This window comes from Symphalangus syndactylus, chromosome 10 (assembly GCF_028878055.3).
Source record: "Symphalangus syndactylus isolate Jambi chromosome 10, NHGRI_mSymSyn1-v2.1_pri, whole genome shotgun sequence".
NCBI lineage: Eukaryota > Metazoa > Chordata > Mammalia > Primates > Hylobatidae > Symphalangus > Symphalangus syndactylus.
In genome coordinates this window covers 25,467,114-25,488,418 of record NC_072432.2, presented here as the reverse complement: position 1 = coordinate 25,488,418, position 21,305 = coordinate 25,467,114, and the positions used below count along the sequence as shown (strand labels likewise).

Below are 21,305 nucleotides of genomic sequence, written 5' to 3'. Positions count from 1 at the left end.
CTACTCCGGAGGTTGAGGCAGGAGAATGGCGTGAACTCGGGAGGTGGAGCTTGTAGTGAGCAGAGATCACGCCACTGCAGTCCAGCCTGGGCGACAGAGTGAGACTCTGTCTCAAAAAAAAAAAAAAAAAAAAAAAGTGTACTGTCTGCACATACTAAGTTTTATATTATGTAACAGCATAGCTCTCTCAACATTTGCTGATTTAAATTTTCTAACCTGCTGCTGTCTTCTCCAGAGAAGTTTGCTTTCCTAAATTGTTGAGTTTCCAATCTTTAAGTATCCTGTCAATGATTCTAACCAAACTTGAACATATTTCAGCAAGTTGTTGTGGTATTAAAAGGGCTTTGTGAAGAGCCTTACAGTGTTTAAAAGTGTTTCATTCATTTAATAAAACACAAGTTTTCATTATCATATTGTTTGAACTCAATGTTCCTCAATATTCGCTGCCTATGGAATAAGTCATTACACAGAAGATATTCCAGTGGGTAAAAAATACATGCATTCTTGAGTATTAATACTTTTACAATTCTCAGAAATAAAACCCACTTTACATATGTAATTATTTTTATTCATTCATTGAATAATTATTTAGGATCTACGGCCTAAATAATAAAGTGTCTATGCAGGGTACTGGAGATAAAATGATTTCTTATAGCCACAGTCCTTGTTTTTAAAGAACTTAGAGTTCAGTTGGAGTAGTATACATCCATTTTTAAAAATCATTCAAATACAAGTAAAATTCAAATATTAAGAGCTACCTAGGAAGAAGGTATATGAGAATATATGAAGGCAGACTTATTTAATATGCTTTATGATTTTGATAGCAACAGTATAAAAACTTGGTCATTAGAATCATGTGCCTATGAGTAAATGACCCTAATATCACCTAGTGAATGTCGGAGCTTGGAAAATAGTCACTGTTCACTAAATCATTTATTATTTCCATAGGATAGATTCCCAAGGCAAGTTTGTATGGGAATCATAGAATAAGTTTCAGATAAGTTTCTGGCTGCAGTTTTGCCTCAAGAATACTGTACTTACAGTCCACTTGCACATCCTTGGGCATTAGCACCTCATGAGTTTTTAAAAAATGGAAGAGAATATAATAGTTCTTAAAATAATAGAGATGAATCATTATTGCAGCTAACATTTAGAGTTACTTAATATTAGATCATACGTTGGTGTTACTCAAGTTGTTCAAAGTGTATTTCCTAAGGTGAGTATCTAACTATGTTTAGTTTCCTCATTGTGCTATTTTGACCTGTAAAATGGCTTTCATCACACTGGTCAGGAGATGGCTCTTAGCAAAGTGATCATATTTCTCCAAGGCTACAGCTACCAGCAAGTCCATTCCAACCACGAGCAAATTTCTTCCTTGATCATCAGAAATAAGACAAGAGTAGAAATAACTGTGTTCACCCCAAATGCTTGTATTATTTGCAGGCATAAAACTGTCTTTTGAACAAATAAATATCATTTATGAATGATAAATACACAGAAAATTCTATATTTAATCGTTGCAATATAAACTCTTTGCTACTTATAATTTATTTTCTCTACCAAAGTTACAGCTTTCAATAAGATGTTGAGATGAAAATTCATTTATGTCTCCAAGACCTTGAATTTCTCACTTGGATTTTGGCACCACTTAATGATATATTCTAGTTTTTTCTCTATTTTATATGTCCCAAAAAGTAATAGCAGGGATATTTTGCTCTTGGTATATTTGATAAATCTTGACAGGTTCTCACTCATTTTTTAAAGTCAAGAAAACTTTATTTTCTTCAGTTGAACTACCCACAACTACTTCATACTTTTTAAAATATGTGTTCATCTTATTGATACATACAAGTCATAAGTTCTGGAAATTTAACGTCAATATATTATGCCACTTGCCTCAACTGGAAGATCAGAACTAACAAAATTATTCTTATTTCCATTTTTTTCTGATGGGAAAATTGGAAAACTGACTTATTGAAATAGCATCAAATAAATGCATTTGCTTTGTCTGAGGTCTTGTCTACAGCAACTCATTTTTATTGTGTATAGTAGATGTTAATAAATGTGTTGAATGAATGAATGCCATTTGTGTACTTTATAAATCTTAGCAGTATAACATTTGTCATATCAGACCATTTGCATCAAGCAGTTTACACACCAAAAAATAAACAGTTTACAAAAACATTAACATGAATCTGATGCTTGAGGTTTAAAAACATACATGCAGCAAAAAATATGCTACTCAACACATACCATTATCAAAATATCTGACAGTTGAATTTCTGGATACACTGGGATCGAAATTTGCCATTAAAGGTGCTATGTACTGTGTGGCTGTTAGCATTCGATGTACAACTTCTCCGGTGTATATGAAACCTAGAATTAGAAAAATAGGAAACATATTCAGAAAAAGAAGCCCATATAAAATTATGATTAAAATACTTCCAACTCAATTACAGTCATATTATGAAAATAAAATGTCCTGGTAGCTGGAAAAAAAGGAACAAATTTAATATCTTAGTATCTAATTAACAATACTTGGTCTGGATTAAGTAACAAAATCTTGTATAATTTGGTAGAACCTTGCAAATCCGAAATCTGTAACATGTACAATTTTAATTGGGGGGAAAGTGACTATTATCTGGATGAGATTATTAGGTTAAAAATGCTAATACAGTATTATAAGTAATTCAAATATTCAATTTGCTATTATTAATCCCTTGTTATTTTAACATTAGCTTACCACACAAGTCCTTTTAATTAGTGAATTCATTTTCATGATCTTTGTGTAAGCTACCATCTCAGCATAGGAATTTCAGAAATGACATCTGGTAAAATGCAGAATATGTTTTGATCCTTTATTTTTTCTTGAAAGTTGAAAGGGGGCTAACCACCCATGGCGAAGTTTTCAAATTGTTGGTTTGCTCAAGCCTCTATATTATCAGCATGCTATCAAGAAGATAAAGTCTGTATGTTTGCAGATAAGGTGGTAAAACATTGACAATGCACAAATGCCTCTCTATTTAGAGATTTAATCAATGCCAGTCTATTCTAGCAGTTGGATAATGAGAGGGAATTTATTATGGAAAACTTTGGCTTTGAATTAATTTTCAATAGCTCGTATGTTACAAGTCTAACCCACTTTCAATTATTCACACTAGGTTTATTTACTTTGTGGATTATCCATGACAAATTGTTAATCCTGTGCTGGCTTCTTGCCTTCAAGGTCTTTAGCTGCCTGAAAGGAGAGTCACCTCAGGGATTGCTAACTAATTTTAATATTAATCTAAGAAATACACAACTGAGATTATATATGCAAATGCACACACACAAATAAAATGCAAGGCAAATTATTTGTGACAATGCAATTGTAATGTTTGGGCAGTCATGAGTTAATTCGATACCTGACACTAATATAAATCATTTTTCTACTTTCACAAGAATTAATAATATTTAAAGCTCAAAAAATGTTAAATTTTGATCACTCATTTTATGGCCTGAATAAATATTTCATTGGCAGATTGCAGTCTTCATTGTTTCAAATTCCAAATTGTGATGTCTAGGTAAGTTATTGCAGAATTAAACCTGTAGTTATTTACTTAGAAATTAATTTCTCTCTTTTTGGCAATATCTTCTTTCCTTTGACTACCTTTTAACTTTTCATCAAAAGCATAATTGAACTCTAGCTATTCATCTTAAAAAATTTTTAACTGGAAAAATCTTCAATGTGTACTTTTATCATCATGACTTTTTGTTTCTTATATGACTCGTTTCTTATTTGCCAAGCACTATCTTTCAAAATAAATACCTGATGCTTTAAGCAGAATTTTGTACATTTGTAATTTCACATAGCTCAAGTATATTAAACATATTACGGTGATATGGTCATTGCTTTTATTATATTTCCTTCTAGATTTTCAGAGTCATACTCCTAATATTCAAAGTGCAATATCACATCCTTAACATTATAAACATGAAGAGTAACTGTTTTCCAGGGTCTCTATATTTTCTCCTATCCTCACCAGCATGCATTTATAATTTATCATTAAAATGAATACAAAAATTCTATAGATACCATCTCTTAAGAGAAATGTTTGAATTAGACTCTGAAAGTGTTATTTCAGAGAAAATAGCTCCAAGTAGGTTATTTTTCTTCTTTATATTCTCCAAGTACAAATAGAAGAAACTGCTTAACTTGGAGGATGGAGGGCAGTTATTCAAGGAAGGAAGGTAATTTTAAATAAATACAAAATCCATTCTCCAAGACAACTTTGTAAGAAGAATAGCAGCAATCCCTAGAAATACACTGTTGCAAAATGTAAGAGCATTGATGATTTCAGACACTTCAAACTTACTGTTAGTATTTAAATAAATAAGATATATATACTTTCCCCTCAATGTTTCTACATAGATTTGCCAAGAAACTGCTCCCACTCTCAATAACCCAGTTTTCAAATCACAGAAACCATTAACTGTTATTTCTTTTGATCAGGAAAATGTTTCCCAAATCTACAATTTATCAAATGTCAAACGTGAAATTTCAAATTGTTTCCAAAGAACTAAGTAGAAATATAGAAGAATTTGTTAACTTGTAAAAGCCATAGATATGGTTTTTAATTATTTTATTACTAGAATATTAAAATGTTATGTTACTATGAGTATTATGGTTGCTGCAACCACAATGAACAAGAAACTGCTACCACAATTACTAGCACGTCTGGCACTACTACTATTACTACTACCACTATTAGTACCACCGCCACAAAGAATTAATATGAAAAAAAATAAAAACCCCAAGAAGGAAAAAAACCCTACTACTCTGCAAAATGAGTTTAATTTTACTAATTCAGGGAATATTGTTTGTTTTTCTTGGCCATATTGAAAGTTAATTATATCACTATCTCACATCAGTTTCTAATGACCAAGAAATAAAATTCTTGACTTCTTGGTGAAGCCCATTTAATGATAGGCTTTACCTAGTTCTCCTGAATTTTCTAGATTTTAAAAATATCACTTCAGTAGTGGTTAATAATTGAGTGGAGAGAAAGCTTACAAGCTTTCAGGGCAATGTAATTAGGTGTTAAATCAGAAGGAGTTATGAAAACTAATGCAACAAAACTCCAAGGCTTTAAAGGTACTCATAGATACCAACACCCCGTTAGACATTTACTTCTTTTCTTTGGCTGTTCTGGGCATTCCCAGCTAAAGATTAGATAGATAGATAGATAGATAGATAGATAGATAGATAGATATTTTATACATATATATATGTGTTATTTTTTTGGTCCTTCATGTTTTGGGGTAATTTAAGCAATATGTTTGTTTGTTTGTTCATTTATTTATTTATATTTTTATTTTTTGAGATGGAGTCTTGCTCTGTCGCCCAGGCTGGAGTGCAGTGGCGCAATCTCTGCTCACTGCAAGCTCCGCCTCCCGGGTTCAGCCATTCTCCTGCTTCAGCCTCCCAAGTAGCTGAGAATTACAGGTGCCCTCCACCACGCCTTGCTAATTTTTTATATTTTTAGTAGAGGGGGGTTTCACCATGTTAGCCAGGATGGTCTCGATCTCCTGACCTCGTGGTCTGCCTACCTCGGCCTCCCAAAGTGCTGGGATTACAGGCGTGAGCCACCGTGCCTGGCCATTTTTATTTTTATTATTATACTTCAAGTTCTGGGATACTTGTGCAGAACGTGCAGGTTTGTTACATAGGTATACACGTCTCATGGTGGTTTACTGCACCTATCAATGTGTCATCTACATTAGGTACTTCTCCTAATGCTATCCCTCCCCAAGCCCCCCATCCCGACAGGCCCCGTGTGTGATGTTCCCCTCCTTGTGTCCATGTGTTCTCATTGTTCAACTCCCACTTATGAATGAGAATATGCAGTGTTTTCTGTTCCTGTGTTAGTTTGCTGAGAATGATGGTTTCCAGTTTCATCCACGTCCCTGCAAAGGATGTTAACTCATCCTTTTTTATGGCTGCTTAGTATTCCATGGGGTTTGTGTGCCACATTTTCTTTATCCAGTCTATCATTGATGGGCATTTGGGTTGGTTGCAAGTCTTTGCTATTGTGAATAGTGCTGCAATAAACATATGTGTGCATGTGTCTTTATAGTAGAATGATTTATAATCCTTCAGGTATATGTTTTAACTATTTTATTTACAAGTCTTTGTAGCCATTTGAAAAGCTAATCATACAATGTCTCCTTTGCTTACTATGTGATTCTACTATAAATAGCACTCATCTGCTCATCTGCCTTTGCAGAAAAGTGGTCATTTATGCAGATAATTTGGGACTGAGAAAGATACCTTCATTTAAAAGAATCAAGTAAGAGAAGCAAACATATTTTGTTCTTTGAATCTCAAATAACAGCGAATATGTGGCCACTCGCTTTTGCCTTAAGAACTAGTAAAACCAGAGTCAAATTCTGAGATCAGTTGTAATGAACAGCTTTGTTCTTGTACCTTGAAAACTTTCCTTGGGCTGCTTTCTGCAGGTGGTCTCTAGTCATGTGAATAATCTGCTTTTACATCTGTAAGCCTCATCGAGTCACTTGGGGGATTCTATCATTGTAGATCTTGTCATGAATAAATCCCATTCAATTATTATAGATGTATTAACCATAACTATGTATTTACTAATCTGAAATATTATTCTGATAATTGTGAAATTAACCAGTATCTATTTAGGCCTTTGCTGATTACATTATTTTCATTTTTTTTTTTTTTTTCCTGAGACAGAGTCTTGCTCTGTTACCCAGGCTGGAGTGCAGTGACACGATCTTGGCTCACTGCAAACTCCAACTCCCAGGCTCAAGCGATCCTTCTGTCTCAGCTTCTCGAGTGGCTGGGATTACAGGCGTGCACCACCACGCCCAGCAAATTTTAGTATTTTTAGTAGAGACATGGTTTCATCACGTTGGCCAGGCTGTTGTTGAACTCCTGGTCTCAAGTGATCCACCTGCCTTGGCTTCCCAAAGTGCTAGGATTACAGGTGTGAGCCACTGCATACAACCTTCATGTATTTTCTTTATTGTATTCTTGCACTAACTTTAAAAAGAATAGTGGTGCAATTAGTATTATTTCCATTTATTAAATGAAGTATTTAATAAGGCCGGGTAATTTGCCTAAAGCCACATGGCTAGTATAGGTCTTGTGATTCCAAATATTATGGACTCTTTACAATATATTTTTGCAGTCATTATGTGTCCAGCCTTACAACAGGTATGTTAGAAGACAGAAAGTTAGGCAGTATTATTTTTACTTCTTTTGAGATCATTTCTAAGGCAATCACTCTAGAAATGCTGACAACCCCCATAAACAAGTTAAAATTGCCACCAGATGACAGTTTCCACAATTATCCAGTAAGTCCTCACTTAACATCTCCAGATTCTTGGAAAACTGCGACTTCAAGGTAAAATATGTAAGGCAACAATTTCAGCACTGGCTAATTGATATCAGTAAGAATTAAGTTACTGTGGTAAATTTCTGGATACAAAACCTCACCAAACTTCTAAATAAAGTGTTCCAAAACCACTTCTAATATTAAATATTTAAATAAAATTGGGCTCTACAGACATTTAAGAAAGGTTAACAAAAACAGATAAGATAATTATTTATCCAGTTATTTTGGTTCTAGGTCACAGGTGGCCTGAGCCTTTCCTGGCAGCTAAGGGAGTGAGGTAAGTACCAACCCTGGACCAGATGCCATCCCATCCTAGGGCACATTCCCACATACACCCACACTCAATCACACTGAGACCATGTCGACATGCAGTAAATCTGATGTGCACATCTTTGGAATGTGGGAGGAAACCGAAGTACCCAGAAAAAGCCTACACAGACATGGGGAGAATGTGCAAACTCCATACAGAGAGTGGCCCTGGCCAGGAATCCGTTTTTTGTGTTTCTTTTCTCATCAACATTGAAGAATGATGTTGAACAGAACAACTTTATTCAAGGATCTGCTATATACTCATTGGATTTTATACTTAAACAAGGAGGTTGAGGAAGAAAAAGATCTGTTCTGTCTGTGCGTAAATTCCAGCACCTATGACTTACAGCAGGGTGGTGGCCACCTCAAATCATGCTACTTTTATTGTGATACCAAAGCCTCTGTTATTCAATTGGAAGATTTCATAAATAGATTTATATTATATTCCTCTATTGCAATTCATCAAATGAGACGTAAATTGACATAGAAATCACACACGATGAGATAATTCATTTCCTAGTAGAATAAAATGATTTCCTAGTGATGTGACTAAGTTACTTAAACTCTGTGTACCTCAGTTACCTAATCTGCTAAATGGGAGTGTAACGGAGTCAATATCACTGGGTTGTTGTGATGGCTGAAAGAGTCAATACTATAAGACGAATGTTTAAAAGTTTGCAGAAAACCAATGAATCACTTCAATTTGCTCAAATTTTTACCCCTTGAGGCCTTTTCTATGAAATATTTACAGGTTAATCTTGGACTTATGCTAGGAGATTTATATAACTTTAAAATTGTGAATCAGGCCTAAATGTATAACATGTGTCTATCTGCGTTATTCTTGTTTGACATAAGGTACATTATTGATCCTAACTACAGCCTAACAGATAACAAAAACCTGAGTGTCCAAAGTTCTTAGTTTGATATATTTCTCCTTACATTCTGATGGAAAAAGCACTTTGTAAAAATGTTAACCTCCTACTGGTTGCAAGTGGTTGTTTTGTTTAATTGGAAGTGTCATAGTAATAAAGGATGCACAAAGAAGCTATAATTGCTTGTGAAACACTCCATAAAACATGAATGTGCAAGGTACTCCATAAAATATTCTACTTCATCATCTTTAAGTTAATATTTTGGACCCAAAAGGAAAGGTTGGAGTTAATGGGTATGCCTGCAGGGCATTGAACATTTGTAGTTAAATGCTGTCTTCAGAGTGCAAATGATAATGGTATATGTCATCTTTGTTATGACATATGTACTGTTATCTCTACACATTAATCAAATAGATCTGAAATTTATGATCTTTTATCTATAAGGATTTGAAGACCCACTTTCTCATCGTGATCTCTCACTAATCTTATATATATTCCACTTCTTCTATTCATGAAGAATTGAATTATTTAACTGCGGGTTTGCAGTTATTGTCAGCAGCTCAGTGTTGGTGGTGGACAAGTTGCTTGAACAACTTGATGAGGTCTCAGAACAAATCAAATTATGTTTTGCACAAGTTCTATTTTGTAAGTCATGATACATTTCATATACTATAAACTACCTTCTTTAATACAAATACTTGTCAGATTTTTATACAAAACCATGTGTGGCAGCAATTGATAATCTGAAAATTAAAAGTTGTGGTAAGTTATTTGGTAATGTAACTGTCTGCCAGCTGCTACAGTACAATGACAGGTTTTATGTAACAGACTTCCTCTGAATAAAATTGGTGCTAGTAGACCACATAGTTCACTATGAGGATATTGGCTTGTATTTGCAAACTAGACGGTTAATAAAAAAAATGAAGGGAAGAGATAGAAGCATTCAGAAATTCATGTGAGTTTACTAATCACTGGTTCCTAGGAAGAAAACTATAATATTGTCAATCACCAAATACTTTCCCTTTACAATTCCAACCAGCTGTCAAGTTAAAATATATCAAGGGTTTTTCATATTAAAATATATCCATCAGTTCTTAGGAAGCAAACTATAATATTGCCAATCACCAAATAGTTACCATATTTATACTTGTAACCAGCTGTCAAGGTAAAATACATCAAATAGATTTTGTATACAAAATTAAAATATATTTACATGTGTTAACATTTATCACATGTCATAGATTCCTTAATTTTATTAGCACCATTAGGGATTATAAACCACAACGAAACCATTCCTTGGGGGGAAAAAAGCAACAAGTGACAACTCTGTTATCAGCTGCAAATTATGTTCATAAAATTAAGAATATAAAAATTTGTGTTGACCATATAAAGAGGCTCTCCCCAACTCCAGAAAGAACAGGAGCTGAAATGTGTACATGAAGAGGGGAAGATAGACAAAAAACAAACGAGCAAACAAAAGCCAAAAATCAAAAACCAAAAAGCCCAAACCTTCTTCCTGAATTTTCATTTTGAACTAACAACAAAATTGTTGATTTCAGTTCTTGTTTCCTCCATCTTGTTCCTCAAAGAAACTGATGTAACATGTTCTTAGTTAATGTTAATTCCTCCTAGTGGTCACTGTCAACAGCTCCCCTCCCCACCTCCCTAAATGCTTCTGATTATCTAGGATTTCTAGATATGGGTTCATCCAGAACCATATCTAGACTGAGACTATGCATGCCAACCCTTGCAGTTTTATAGTACACAAAGTACCTGGCTTTTCATGGAGACATTGAACTGGCCATCAAGTTTATTTCCTCTATCAAAATAGAACCAAGTAATATTTCAAAAGCCTTAATCCTGCAGGTAGAGTAATGGTAGCAATATGACAGAATAGGAGTTTCCAGTACTTGTCCACTCTCAGAAAATCAATTTATACAACCATCCATGGACAAAAATACCTTCACAAAAACTAAAAAATCCAGGTGAGAGACTATAGCACCTAAGTGGAGCCCAGGAATAAGAAAAGATACATTGAAGAAGATAGGTAAGAAAATTTCACATTACCCACATCAAGTCTTCTCCAAGCCTATGCAACCCAGTGCAGAGAAATATACCCTCCAGGTGAGTAAAGTGAGCAGCACCAAGTTTTGCTGTAGACCCCAACACTGGCCCATCCCAGTGAACTCCTTCAGGCAGGCCCATAGAGACCTGAGCTCCAGGCTGGCCCATGTGACTCCAGACTCCAGGCCCACCCCAAAACCAGGCCAGCACTTGCAATCCTAGGTTCCATGCTGGCCCCCATGGCTCCAGGCTCCAGGCTCCAGGATGAATGATGTGGCACCCAGTAACAAGTAGTTTGGCCTTCACAGACCTAGGCTTTACGTAAGCACCTGTGAACCCTTGTGCCAGGTTGATTCCCATAGACCCAAGATGTAGGCCCAAACTCATTGACCCAGGATCCATGCCTGTCATGCAGACCCAGACACTAGGATTGCCCAGTTAATCGAGGCTCCAGGCCTGCATCTGCAGACCCAGGCACCAGGTTAGCTCCTGTGGACCCAGGCAGTAGGCCTACCCAAATGCTGATCCAGCCAGCCTGCCCAAAAACTCCAGAAGTAAGCCTGAACATAGACTTTGTCAGCCACTGGCACAGAATTTCTGGATGGACTGAGTGGTGAAGGACATTCTTTGTCAACATCAGTATATAAAGACTGAAAGAAGTGCCTACTTCTTCAAATGCAGATTACATTACCAATGCAAGGTAACAAGGCTCACAAATAATCAAGGAAACATGATAGCATCAAGATAACCAAATAAAGCATGCATAAGAGACCTCAAAGAATCGAAGATCTATGAACTGCCTGACAAAGAATTGAAAATAATCATCTTGAAGGTCAATGAGCTACAGGAGAACACAAGTACAAAACTAACTGATATCAGGAAAGCAATACATGAATAAAACAAGAAGTTTAACAAAGAGATAGAAACTATGAAAAAAAGAACCAAACAGAAATTCTGGAATTGAAGAAAACATTAACTGAACTGAAAAATTCCATAGAGAGGTTCAACAGCAGACTTGTTAAAGCAGGAGAAAGAATCAGCAAGCTTGAAGACAGAGCATTTAAACTTACCTGGTAAGATGAGCAACAACAGAAGAACTTTTAAAAGAGTAAAGAAAGCCTATGGGAATTATGAGACATCATTGAGTTAACCAATATATTCATCATGGGAGCTCCAGAAGAAGCAGAGAAAGAGAAAAAGCAAAAGCTTATTATGCATAAACAATAACAGAAAACTTCCCAAATCTGGAGAGAGAAATGAACGTCCAGATCCATGAAGCCCATAGAATCCCAAGTAGTTTAGACATAGAGAGATCATCACAAAAATATGTTATTAACAAACTCTCTGAAGTCAAAGACATAGCAAGAATTTTGAGAGCAGCAAGACAAAAATCTACTCATGATATAAAAGGGAAGGTTTGTAAGGCTATCAGGGTGTTTCTCTTCAGGAACCTTATAGGGCAAAAGAGAGAAGAATAATAAATTCAAAGTGTTGAAAGTAAACCAGCAATGACCAAGAATACTATAACTAGCCAAGTTGACTTTTACAATGAAAAAGAGAGACAGAATTTCCCAGACAAACAAAAGTCGAGGGAGTTCATCACCATTAGGACTACCTCATAAGAAATGGTAAAGAGAATCTTTAAGTTGAAATGAAATGATAGAAACTAACAACATGAAAATATATGAAAGAATTAAACTCACTGTAAAGGTCAGAATGCAATCAAACTCAGCTATTCTTATATTCCAATAGTGCTCCACAACTCAGTTTTAACTCTAGTATAAAAGTTAAAAGACAAAGGTATTGGAAATATAGCTATAATAATTTATTAATGAATATATAATAAAAAAGATAAAATTGTGAAATAATCTACAAAAAATATGAGAAGACAAGTTAAAGTGTATTTTTTGTATGTGGAAGAAGTTACATTGTTATCAGTTTAAAACACATGCTATGACTTGAAGATGTCTTATGTAAGCTTAGTGGTAACCACAAAGGAAAAATTGATGGTAGACATAAAGATAAAGAAATTAAAGCAAATCACGACAAAAAAATTATCAAATCAAAAAGAAAGCAACAAGAGAGGAAGAAAAGAAGAAAAGGGCTATAAAATAGGAAACAACAAAATGGCAATAGTAAGTCTTTACCTATAAATAATTACTTTAAATGTATGGATTACATTCTTCAATCAAAAGACATATAGTGACTGAATGGATTTTTTTTTAAAGATCTAACTATATGTTCTTTACAAAAGACTTAACCTTAGCTTTAAGGACACTCATATGCTGAAAGTGAAAGGATGGAAAAAGATAGTCCCTGCAAATTGCACCAAAAGAGAGCAGGAGTAGCCATAACTATATCAGACAAAAGAGATGTTAAATCAAAAACTGCCACAAGAGACAATGATAAAGATATCAACTCATCAAAAGGACATAAAATTGTAAATAGTTATGCCCTCAATATTAAGAACATAAATATATAAAGCAAATATTAAGAGAGCTAAAAGGAGAAATAGTTCACAAATATAATAATAGTAGAGGACTTCAATATTGCCACTTTCGGGCCGGGCGCGGTGGCTCACGCTTGTAATCTCAGCACTTTGGGAGGCCGAGGCGGGTGGATCACGAGGTCAAGAGATCGAGACCACGGTGAAACCCCGTCTCTACTAAAAATACAAAAAAAAAATTAGCCGGGCGCGGTGGTCGGCGCCTGTAGTCCCAGCTACTCAGAGAGGCTGAGGCAGGAGAATGGCGTGAACCCGGGAGGCGGAGCTTGCAGTGAGCTGAGATCGCGCCACTGCACTCCAGCCTGGGTGACAGAGCGAGACTCCATCTCAAAAAAAAAAAAAAGAAAAAAAAAAAATATTGCCACTTTCAGCAATGGATAGGTCATCCAGACAAAAAAAATCAGTAAGTATACAGAAGACATTAACAAGACTGAAGACCAAATGAGTTTAACAGAGATATACACAACGTTACATCCAACAGCAGCAGAATATACATTCTTCACAAATGCACATGGAATATTTGTTAGGATAGATCCACGTTAGGTCAAATAAAATTCTTCACAGATTTAAGAAGATTTAAGTCATATCAAGTGTCTTTCCAGACCACGATGAAATGAATAAGAAATTCATTAGAAATCAATAAGAGGAGGAAAATTCGAAACATTTGCAAATATGTGAAAATTAAATAACATAGTCTGAACAACAAATGAGTCAAAGAAGAAATCAATACTGAACTTAAAAGATACCTTGAGACAAACAAAAATGCAAATATAATTTTCCAAATGTCATGGGATGCAGCAACAGCAGTCCTAAGGGGTAAGTTTATAGCAATAAATGCCTACATGAAAAAAAAGGAAAGATTTCATAAAAGCAACCTAATATGACACCTCGAGGAACAAGGAAAAAAGAACAAACTAAGCTTAAGAAAGGATATAATAGTTAGCAGAAGGAAGGAAATAAAAAAGATCAGAATATATATGAATGATATAGGGACTAGAAAAAATAATACAAAAGATTAATGAAACTAGGAGTTGGGTTTTTTTTTTTTTAAAAAATAAACAAAACAGTAACTTTTAGTTAGACTAAGAAAAAAATAGAATAATAAAATTATAAGTGACCAGGTGCAGTGGCTCACGCATGTAATCCCAGCACTTTGGGAGGCTGAGGCGGGTGGATCACCTGAGGTCAGGAGTTCAAGAGCAGCCTAATATGATGAAACCCTGTCTCTATTAAAAATACAAAAATTAGCTGGGCATGGTGGCATGTGCCCATAATTCCAGCTACTCAGGAGGCTGAGACAGGTGAATTACTTGAACCCAGGAGGCGGAGGTTGCAGTGTGCTGAGATTGCACCATTGCACTCCAGCCTGGGCAACAAGAGTGAAACCCTGTCTCAAAAAAGAAAAAAAAATTATAAGCAAAAGAAGAGATTACAATTGATACCATATAAATATAAAATATCAGAAGAAACAACTATAAAAATTATATGCCAACAAATTCGATAACCTAGAAGCAGTGTATAAATTTCTGGAAACATACATATTACCACATCTGAACAGAACAGTATAGAAACACTAAATAGAATAGAAAATATGGATAAAGGAAACCAGAACAAAAAACAGAATAGAAAATCTGAAAAAACAAATAACAAGTAAAGAGACTTAATCAGTAATCAAAAACCTCCAAACAAAGAGATGCTCAGGACTTCATGGCTTTACTGGGGTAAATTCTACCAAACATTTAAAGGATATTTAATACCAATACTACTCAAAATCTTCCAAAAAAATTGAAGAGAAAGAAACACTTGCAAACTTTTTTCTCATGGCCAGCATTACCTGGATGCCAAAGTCAGACAAAAACATTACAAGAAAAGAAAACTGCAGGTCAATATCCCTGATGAATGTAGATGCAGAAATCCTTACCAAGATAACAGAAAATCTAGGCTGGGCCTGGTGGCTCACGCCTGTAATCCCAGCACTTTGGGAGGCCGAGGAGGGTGGATCACGAGGTCAGGAGATCGAGACCACGGTGAAACCCCATCTCTACTAAAAATACAAAAAATTAGCTGGGCACGGTGGCGGGCGCCTGTAGTCCCAGCTACTCGGGAGGCTGAGGCAGGAGAATGGTGTGAACCCAGGAGGCGGAGCTTGCAGTGAGCCGAGATCGCGCCACTGCACTCCAGCCTGGGCGACAGTGAGACTCCATCTCAAAAAAAACATAAATAAATAAACAAAAAATAATAGAAAATCTAATTCAACAGCACATTAAAAGGATCACTCCCCATGATCACATAGGTTTTATCCTTGTTTTAACATACACAAATCAATAAATGTGATATACCACATTAATAGAATGAAGATTAAAAATTATATGATCATCTCAATATATGCAAAAAAGCATTTGACAAAATTTAACATCCTTTCATGACAAAAACTCTCAACAAATTAGGTATAGATGGAATATAACTTAAGATAATAAAGAATATGTATGACAAGTCCACATATAGTATCACATTCAATGAGAAAAAGCTAAAAGCTTCTTGGGATTAGTAACAAGATAAGGATTCTCATTCTTGCCACTTCTATTCAATATAATATTAGAAGTTCTAGCCAGAGCAATTAATCAAGAAAAAAGAAATAAAAGACAAACCAGAAAGGAAGAAATAAAATTTCATTTGCAGATGACATAATGCTGTATATACAAAACCCTTAAAACTCCTCCAAAAACCTGTTAGCATTAATAAACAAATTCAATGAAAGTACAAAATAAACAATAAACATGCAAAAATCAGTTGTGTTTCTATACACTAACAATGAACTATCCAAAATAGAAATTAACACTCTCACATACGATAGCATCAAAATTTAAAATATTTAGAAATAATTTTATCCAAAGAGATAAAAGATCTGTAAACTGAAGCATTGGTGAAAGAAAATTAAAGAAATCACAAATAAAAGGAATGATATCCTGTGATCATAGATTAGAAGAATTAAAAATTAAAAATATTAAACTTTCCATGTGACCCAAAGCAATCTACATATTAAATGCAATTCTTATCAAAATCCCAATGGCATTTTCAAAGAAATAGAAAAAAAAAATCATGAAATTCATATGGAACCACAAAAGGCCTGTAACTGCCAAAGCTATCTTGAGCAAGAAGAACAAAGCTGGAGGCAACCCAATACCTGATTTCAAAATCTACTACAAAGCTACAGAAATCAAAACAGAATGGTTCTGGAATGTAAACAGTCACACAGACCAAAGGAACAGAATAGACAGCCCAGCCCTAAACCTAAGTGTTTATGGTCATGGATTTTCAACAACTGTGACAAGAACACAATGGCTGAAAAGGTAGTCTCTTTAATAAATAAAGTTAGAAAACTAGACATCCGCAAGTAGCAAAATAAAATTGGAGCACTATTTCACACCATATGCAAAAATCAACTCAAAGTAGATTAAAGACTTAAATGTGAGACCAGAAACTGCAAAACCATTAGAAGAAAACACAGGGAAAATGTTTCCTGACATTGATCTGGGCTACACACACACACACATATATACATATATGTATATGTGTACATATGTACATATAACATATACATATATGTATATGTATATATGCATATATGTACATATAATATATACATATATGTATTTATGTACATATAATATATACATATATGTATATACGTACATACAATATATGTATATATGTACATATAATATATACATATATGTATATATGTACATATAATATATACAAAAATTAAAGAAATCACAAATAAAAGGAATGATATCCTGTGATCATAGATTAGAATTAAAAATTAAAAATATTAAACTTTCCATGTGACCCAAAGCAATCTACATATTAAATGCAATTCTTATCAAAATCCCAATGGCATTTTCAAAGAAATAGAAAAAAAATCATGAAATTCATATGGAACCACAAAAGGCCTGTAACTGCCAAAGCTATATGTGTATACATATAATATATACACATAATACATATAATATATACACATACATATAATATATACACATAATATATACATGTATATATGTATATATGTATGTATATGTATATATGTGTGTATATATGTATATGTGTGTATATATGTATATATGTATATGTGTGTATATATGTATATATATATATATATGTGTGTATATATATATATGTATATATGGGATGACCCCTAAAACAAAACACCAATGGACAAATGAGATTTCATGAAACTGAAAAGCCTTTAAAGAAAACAATCAACAGAGTCAAGAGAAAACCTAAAGAATGGGAGAAGACATTTGCACATTACATATTTGTTAAGGGGTCATTATTCAAAATATATAAGGAACTCAGCTCAATAGCAAGAAAACAACCCAATTAAACAATGGACAAATGACTTGAACAGACATTTGTCAAATGAAAACACACAAATACCCAATAGGTACATAAAAAATGCCCAGCATCATGAATCATTAAGGAAATGCAAATAAAAACCAGAATAAAATATCATACATTCTGAGATGACTATTATGAGCAACATGAAAGATAACAAGTGTTGACAAGGAGGTGGAGAAAGGAGAACTCTTATACATTGTTGGTGGAAATGTAAATTAGTATAGTCATTATGGAAATAATGCAGAGGATTTCCACAAAATTAAAAGTAGAACTACTATATGATCCAGCAATTCCACTTCTGAGTATATATCCAGAGGAAGTGAAATCAATATGTGGAAGGGATATCAGAACTTCTATGTTCATTGCAGCATTGTTCACAATGGCCAAGATATAGGATCAACCTAAGTGTTCATCAGTGGATGAATAAATTAAGAAAATGTGGTATAGGTACAAAATGGAATACTATTTATCCTTTAAAGAGAAGGAAGTCATTTGTGTCAACATGGATGAACGTGGAAGAAATTATGTTATGTGCAATAAGCCGGTCCCAGAAAGGCAAATACTATATGTAGAATCAAAAAAGTTAGACTCATAGAATCAGAGAGTAGAATGGTGGCTGCTAGAAGCGGGGGGATAGGGTAAACAGGGAGACATTGGCTAAAGGGTATAAGGTTTCCGTTTTTCAGAATAATAAAGTTCTGGAGACCTCGTATATAGCATAGACAACTATTGTTAATAATATTGCATTGCATACTTGAAATTTGCTAAAAGAATAGATCTTATGTGTTCTTACCAAAAAAAAGTAACTATGTGAGGTGATGGATATATTAAGCTTATAGTGGTAATCGTTTCACAATGTATACGTATATCAAAACACTATATTGTGCGTCTTAAATATATACAAATTGCATTTGCCAATTATATCTCAGTGAAGCGGAAAAAAAGTCAATACCTCAAGAAAATAAAAAGTCTTAGTCCTACATGGGGGATAAAGAGAGGGTTGCTTTGAATTATTTACACTCCTAGACTAAAGATACGGACATCCTGTTGTTTAATGCTGGAGTCACATGCTGCAGCCAAATTATAGGTGAGAGATCGTCCCCAGGACATGAGGTCTGCTTGGTCTTTGGGTAGACTGCCCTGTGTTTGTGAAGTGTCTGTCTTGAATCCACCTAATACCTTTGACCATGCTCCCTGCAGGCAGCCTTTCTAGAAGACAGTTATTCTGCTTCCATGTTTGTGAGTGTTGGCTCCCCCTGGAGTTTCTGTCTAGGTTGACCAGAGCCTACATAACCCATCTGGGATAGATACTATCTAGAACAGCTCTACATTATCAGCAAGGCTTCCATCCTGGTTCTGGTCTGCTCTAGAGAGGGAAGCTCATGCATTGTTCTGCCTTTCACTTCAACCATAATGCCCCCAACCTAACAAAGATAACAGTCTTTTTCCTTTTTCCCTTCCTTTTCTTTAAGAGATGGGGTCTTGCTATGTTGCCTAGGCTGGAGTTGAACTCCTGGGTGCAAGCCATTCTCCTGCCTCAGCCTTCCTAGTAGCTGGGACTACAGACATGTTCCACTACACCCCATTTTGTCTCTTTCTTTTCTAAGGACTTAAAAACTATCATTTGAAATCCATTTTTAAAATGTCCAGAAAGAGCCCTGGAAGGAAGATGCCCATATAAAAAGAGGGGGCTGCCTTTGGATAGGAGTCCTTCTTTCTACATCATCATACCTTATTGTACATGTTGAATATTCTATAGTAAATCAAGCCTTATTTTAAAAATCAGTTCTATCTAAAGTAAAACTATTACATAGCAGGAGAATATCCCTTTCAGATCTTTGCCCAAAATCCAGCCTCTGGTTTACAAAACAAATTTTAGTGTACAATTTTGAAATAATTACACTTTCCCAACTCTCATTCTTCTGGAAATGTTTTTGTTTTCCATGACTGTTTACACATTTATAGGAAAGACAGAGATCTCATCTCTGAATTTTACCAGAATCCATCCAAATCAGACCACGCAATGTCCTGAATGTGCTGACAATCTCTTCATTGTCTTTCCCTTTTCATGGCAAGGTAAATCCCATTCATTTAGACAGGAAAAAAAGCTAAAAGGGAGTAGAAGAGCTTTGCTTTCTCAAAGACAGCCATCTGCATTGTAGCAACAGTCCCAAATCAAGAGTCTACTCCTTCCTTCTTTTTTTTCCACCCAAATCCCTAATGTATCCCAATAATTTCTTTAGATGGTTTGGGTTTTAATTGCCTTAGCACTTATCTTATAGATTCAAGCTAATGTCATATCCTTATATATCCAAACTAGTGTTTTATATATATGTATATGTAACACATATATGTTATATATACGTATATGTTATATATATGTATCTATAACACATATATTATATATGTTATATACACGTATATATAATATATACGTGTATATAATATATGATATATACATATATAATATATATTACATATGATATATACATATAATGTTATATATACACATATAATACATATTATATATAGAACATATATATTTATGTTTTATATATAGTCTGTGTGTATACTATTAAATATATGTGTATATATGTATACACAAATGTACAAATGTATGTGTGTATATATGTAGTGTTTGTATAATAGGTTGTATGTATGTATAGCACATATAAAATATATATTATAAATATTATATATATATGTTCATTTTTCTCTGCAAGGAGTAAAAAGATAGTGGAAAGGCTCACATTTGAGTTCTCCTTTCTGTCTTACAAGCTATATGATCTCATGTCATCACTTACTCTCACTGAGTTGCAATTTCCTCTATAAAATGAGGCTGAAACTAATCTCTTTACATAACACCACTGTGTACATTAATCAGTTTAATAAAAAGACAACATAAATTCAGCTGCAATTGCCAAAGCAACACAAATGTAAGGAGCATTGCACTGAACTCTGACATCCTTTTAAAATCAGAGCTCTACAGAGTCTCTCTCTATAGCTGCGTTGATTCCTCTCTTTGCTCTTGATCTTTGCAGTCCTATGGTCAGGCTCAAACCTCTGTGATATTTCCACCCTTATTGAGACATGTGCCCTTTTGCAATCTCAGAGTTATGATCATGCCTACATTTTCTCAGATGTTTTAGTAGTCTGGTCCCCCAAGGTGATGGTATACAATCTCTCTATCCAGCCCTTCATCCAAGACTACAAACAGGTTGGATTTTGCTCAAGCTTTCAATCACTTCTACATCACTTCAAATACACCATCCAGTTGTGTTTGCTTGGCTAGGACCAGGCTCGTAGGATTTATTTCAATCTTCCTTAGGTGCTTCATTTGACTTTTCGGATATTGAGTTGTTAGTAAGTTAAGTCAAGATCTCTACAACATTCTCTTAGAGTCCCACTGCAATGTGGTAGTACCACTTCCCTAATACTCTGCTTCTCAAGTGCCAGTGGATATTAGGAAATAGGTGTATGGGTAGGAGTTGATTGCCACAATGTCTGCGGGACATTACTGGGATCAAGCTGGGGGAGGTAGCTGTTAAATGTTTTGTATTTCTGCTCAATGAAGAGTTGTCCTATCCAAATGCCAACTGCAATAGTTATAAACAATTAAGAAACTTCAAGTTGTTGCTGGTTTCCATGGTAGTCTGCCACTATACTACCCTCTCATAGCTTTCTAAACCAAAGGTCATTACTGTCATGCCTCTGAGCCCAAGCTAAGCCATCATATCCCCTGTGACCTGC

At 34.7% G+C, this 21,305-nt stretch overlaps 1 protein-coding gene across 2 annotated transcripts in view; it reads right to left on the bottom strand.

Annotated features, from left to right (window-relative positions):
* PLXDC2 (plexin domain containing 2) overlaps positions 1-21,305 on the bottom strand; it is a 469,249-nt gene that overhangs the window by 145,313 nt on the left and 302,631 nt on the right. For both annotated transcript variants that reach the window (XM_055296706.2, XM_055296707.2), the window contains one exon: positions 2,254-2,376. In XM_055296706.2, the coding sequence (XP_055152681.2) occupies positions 2,254-2,376 (123 nt within the window). The remainder of the gene's footprint in view (positions 1-2,253; positions 2,377-21,305) is intronic.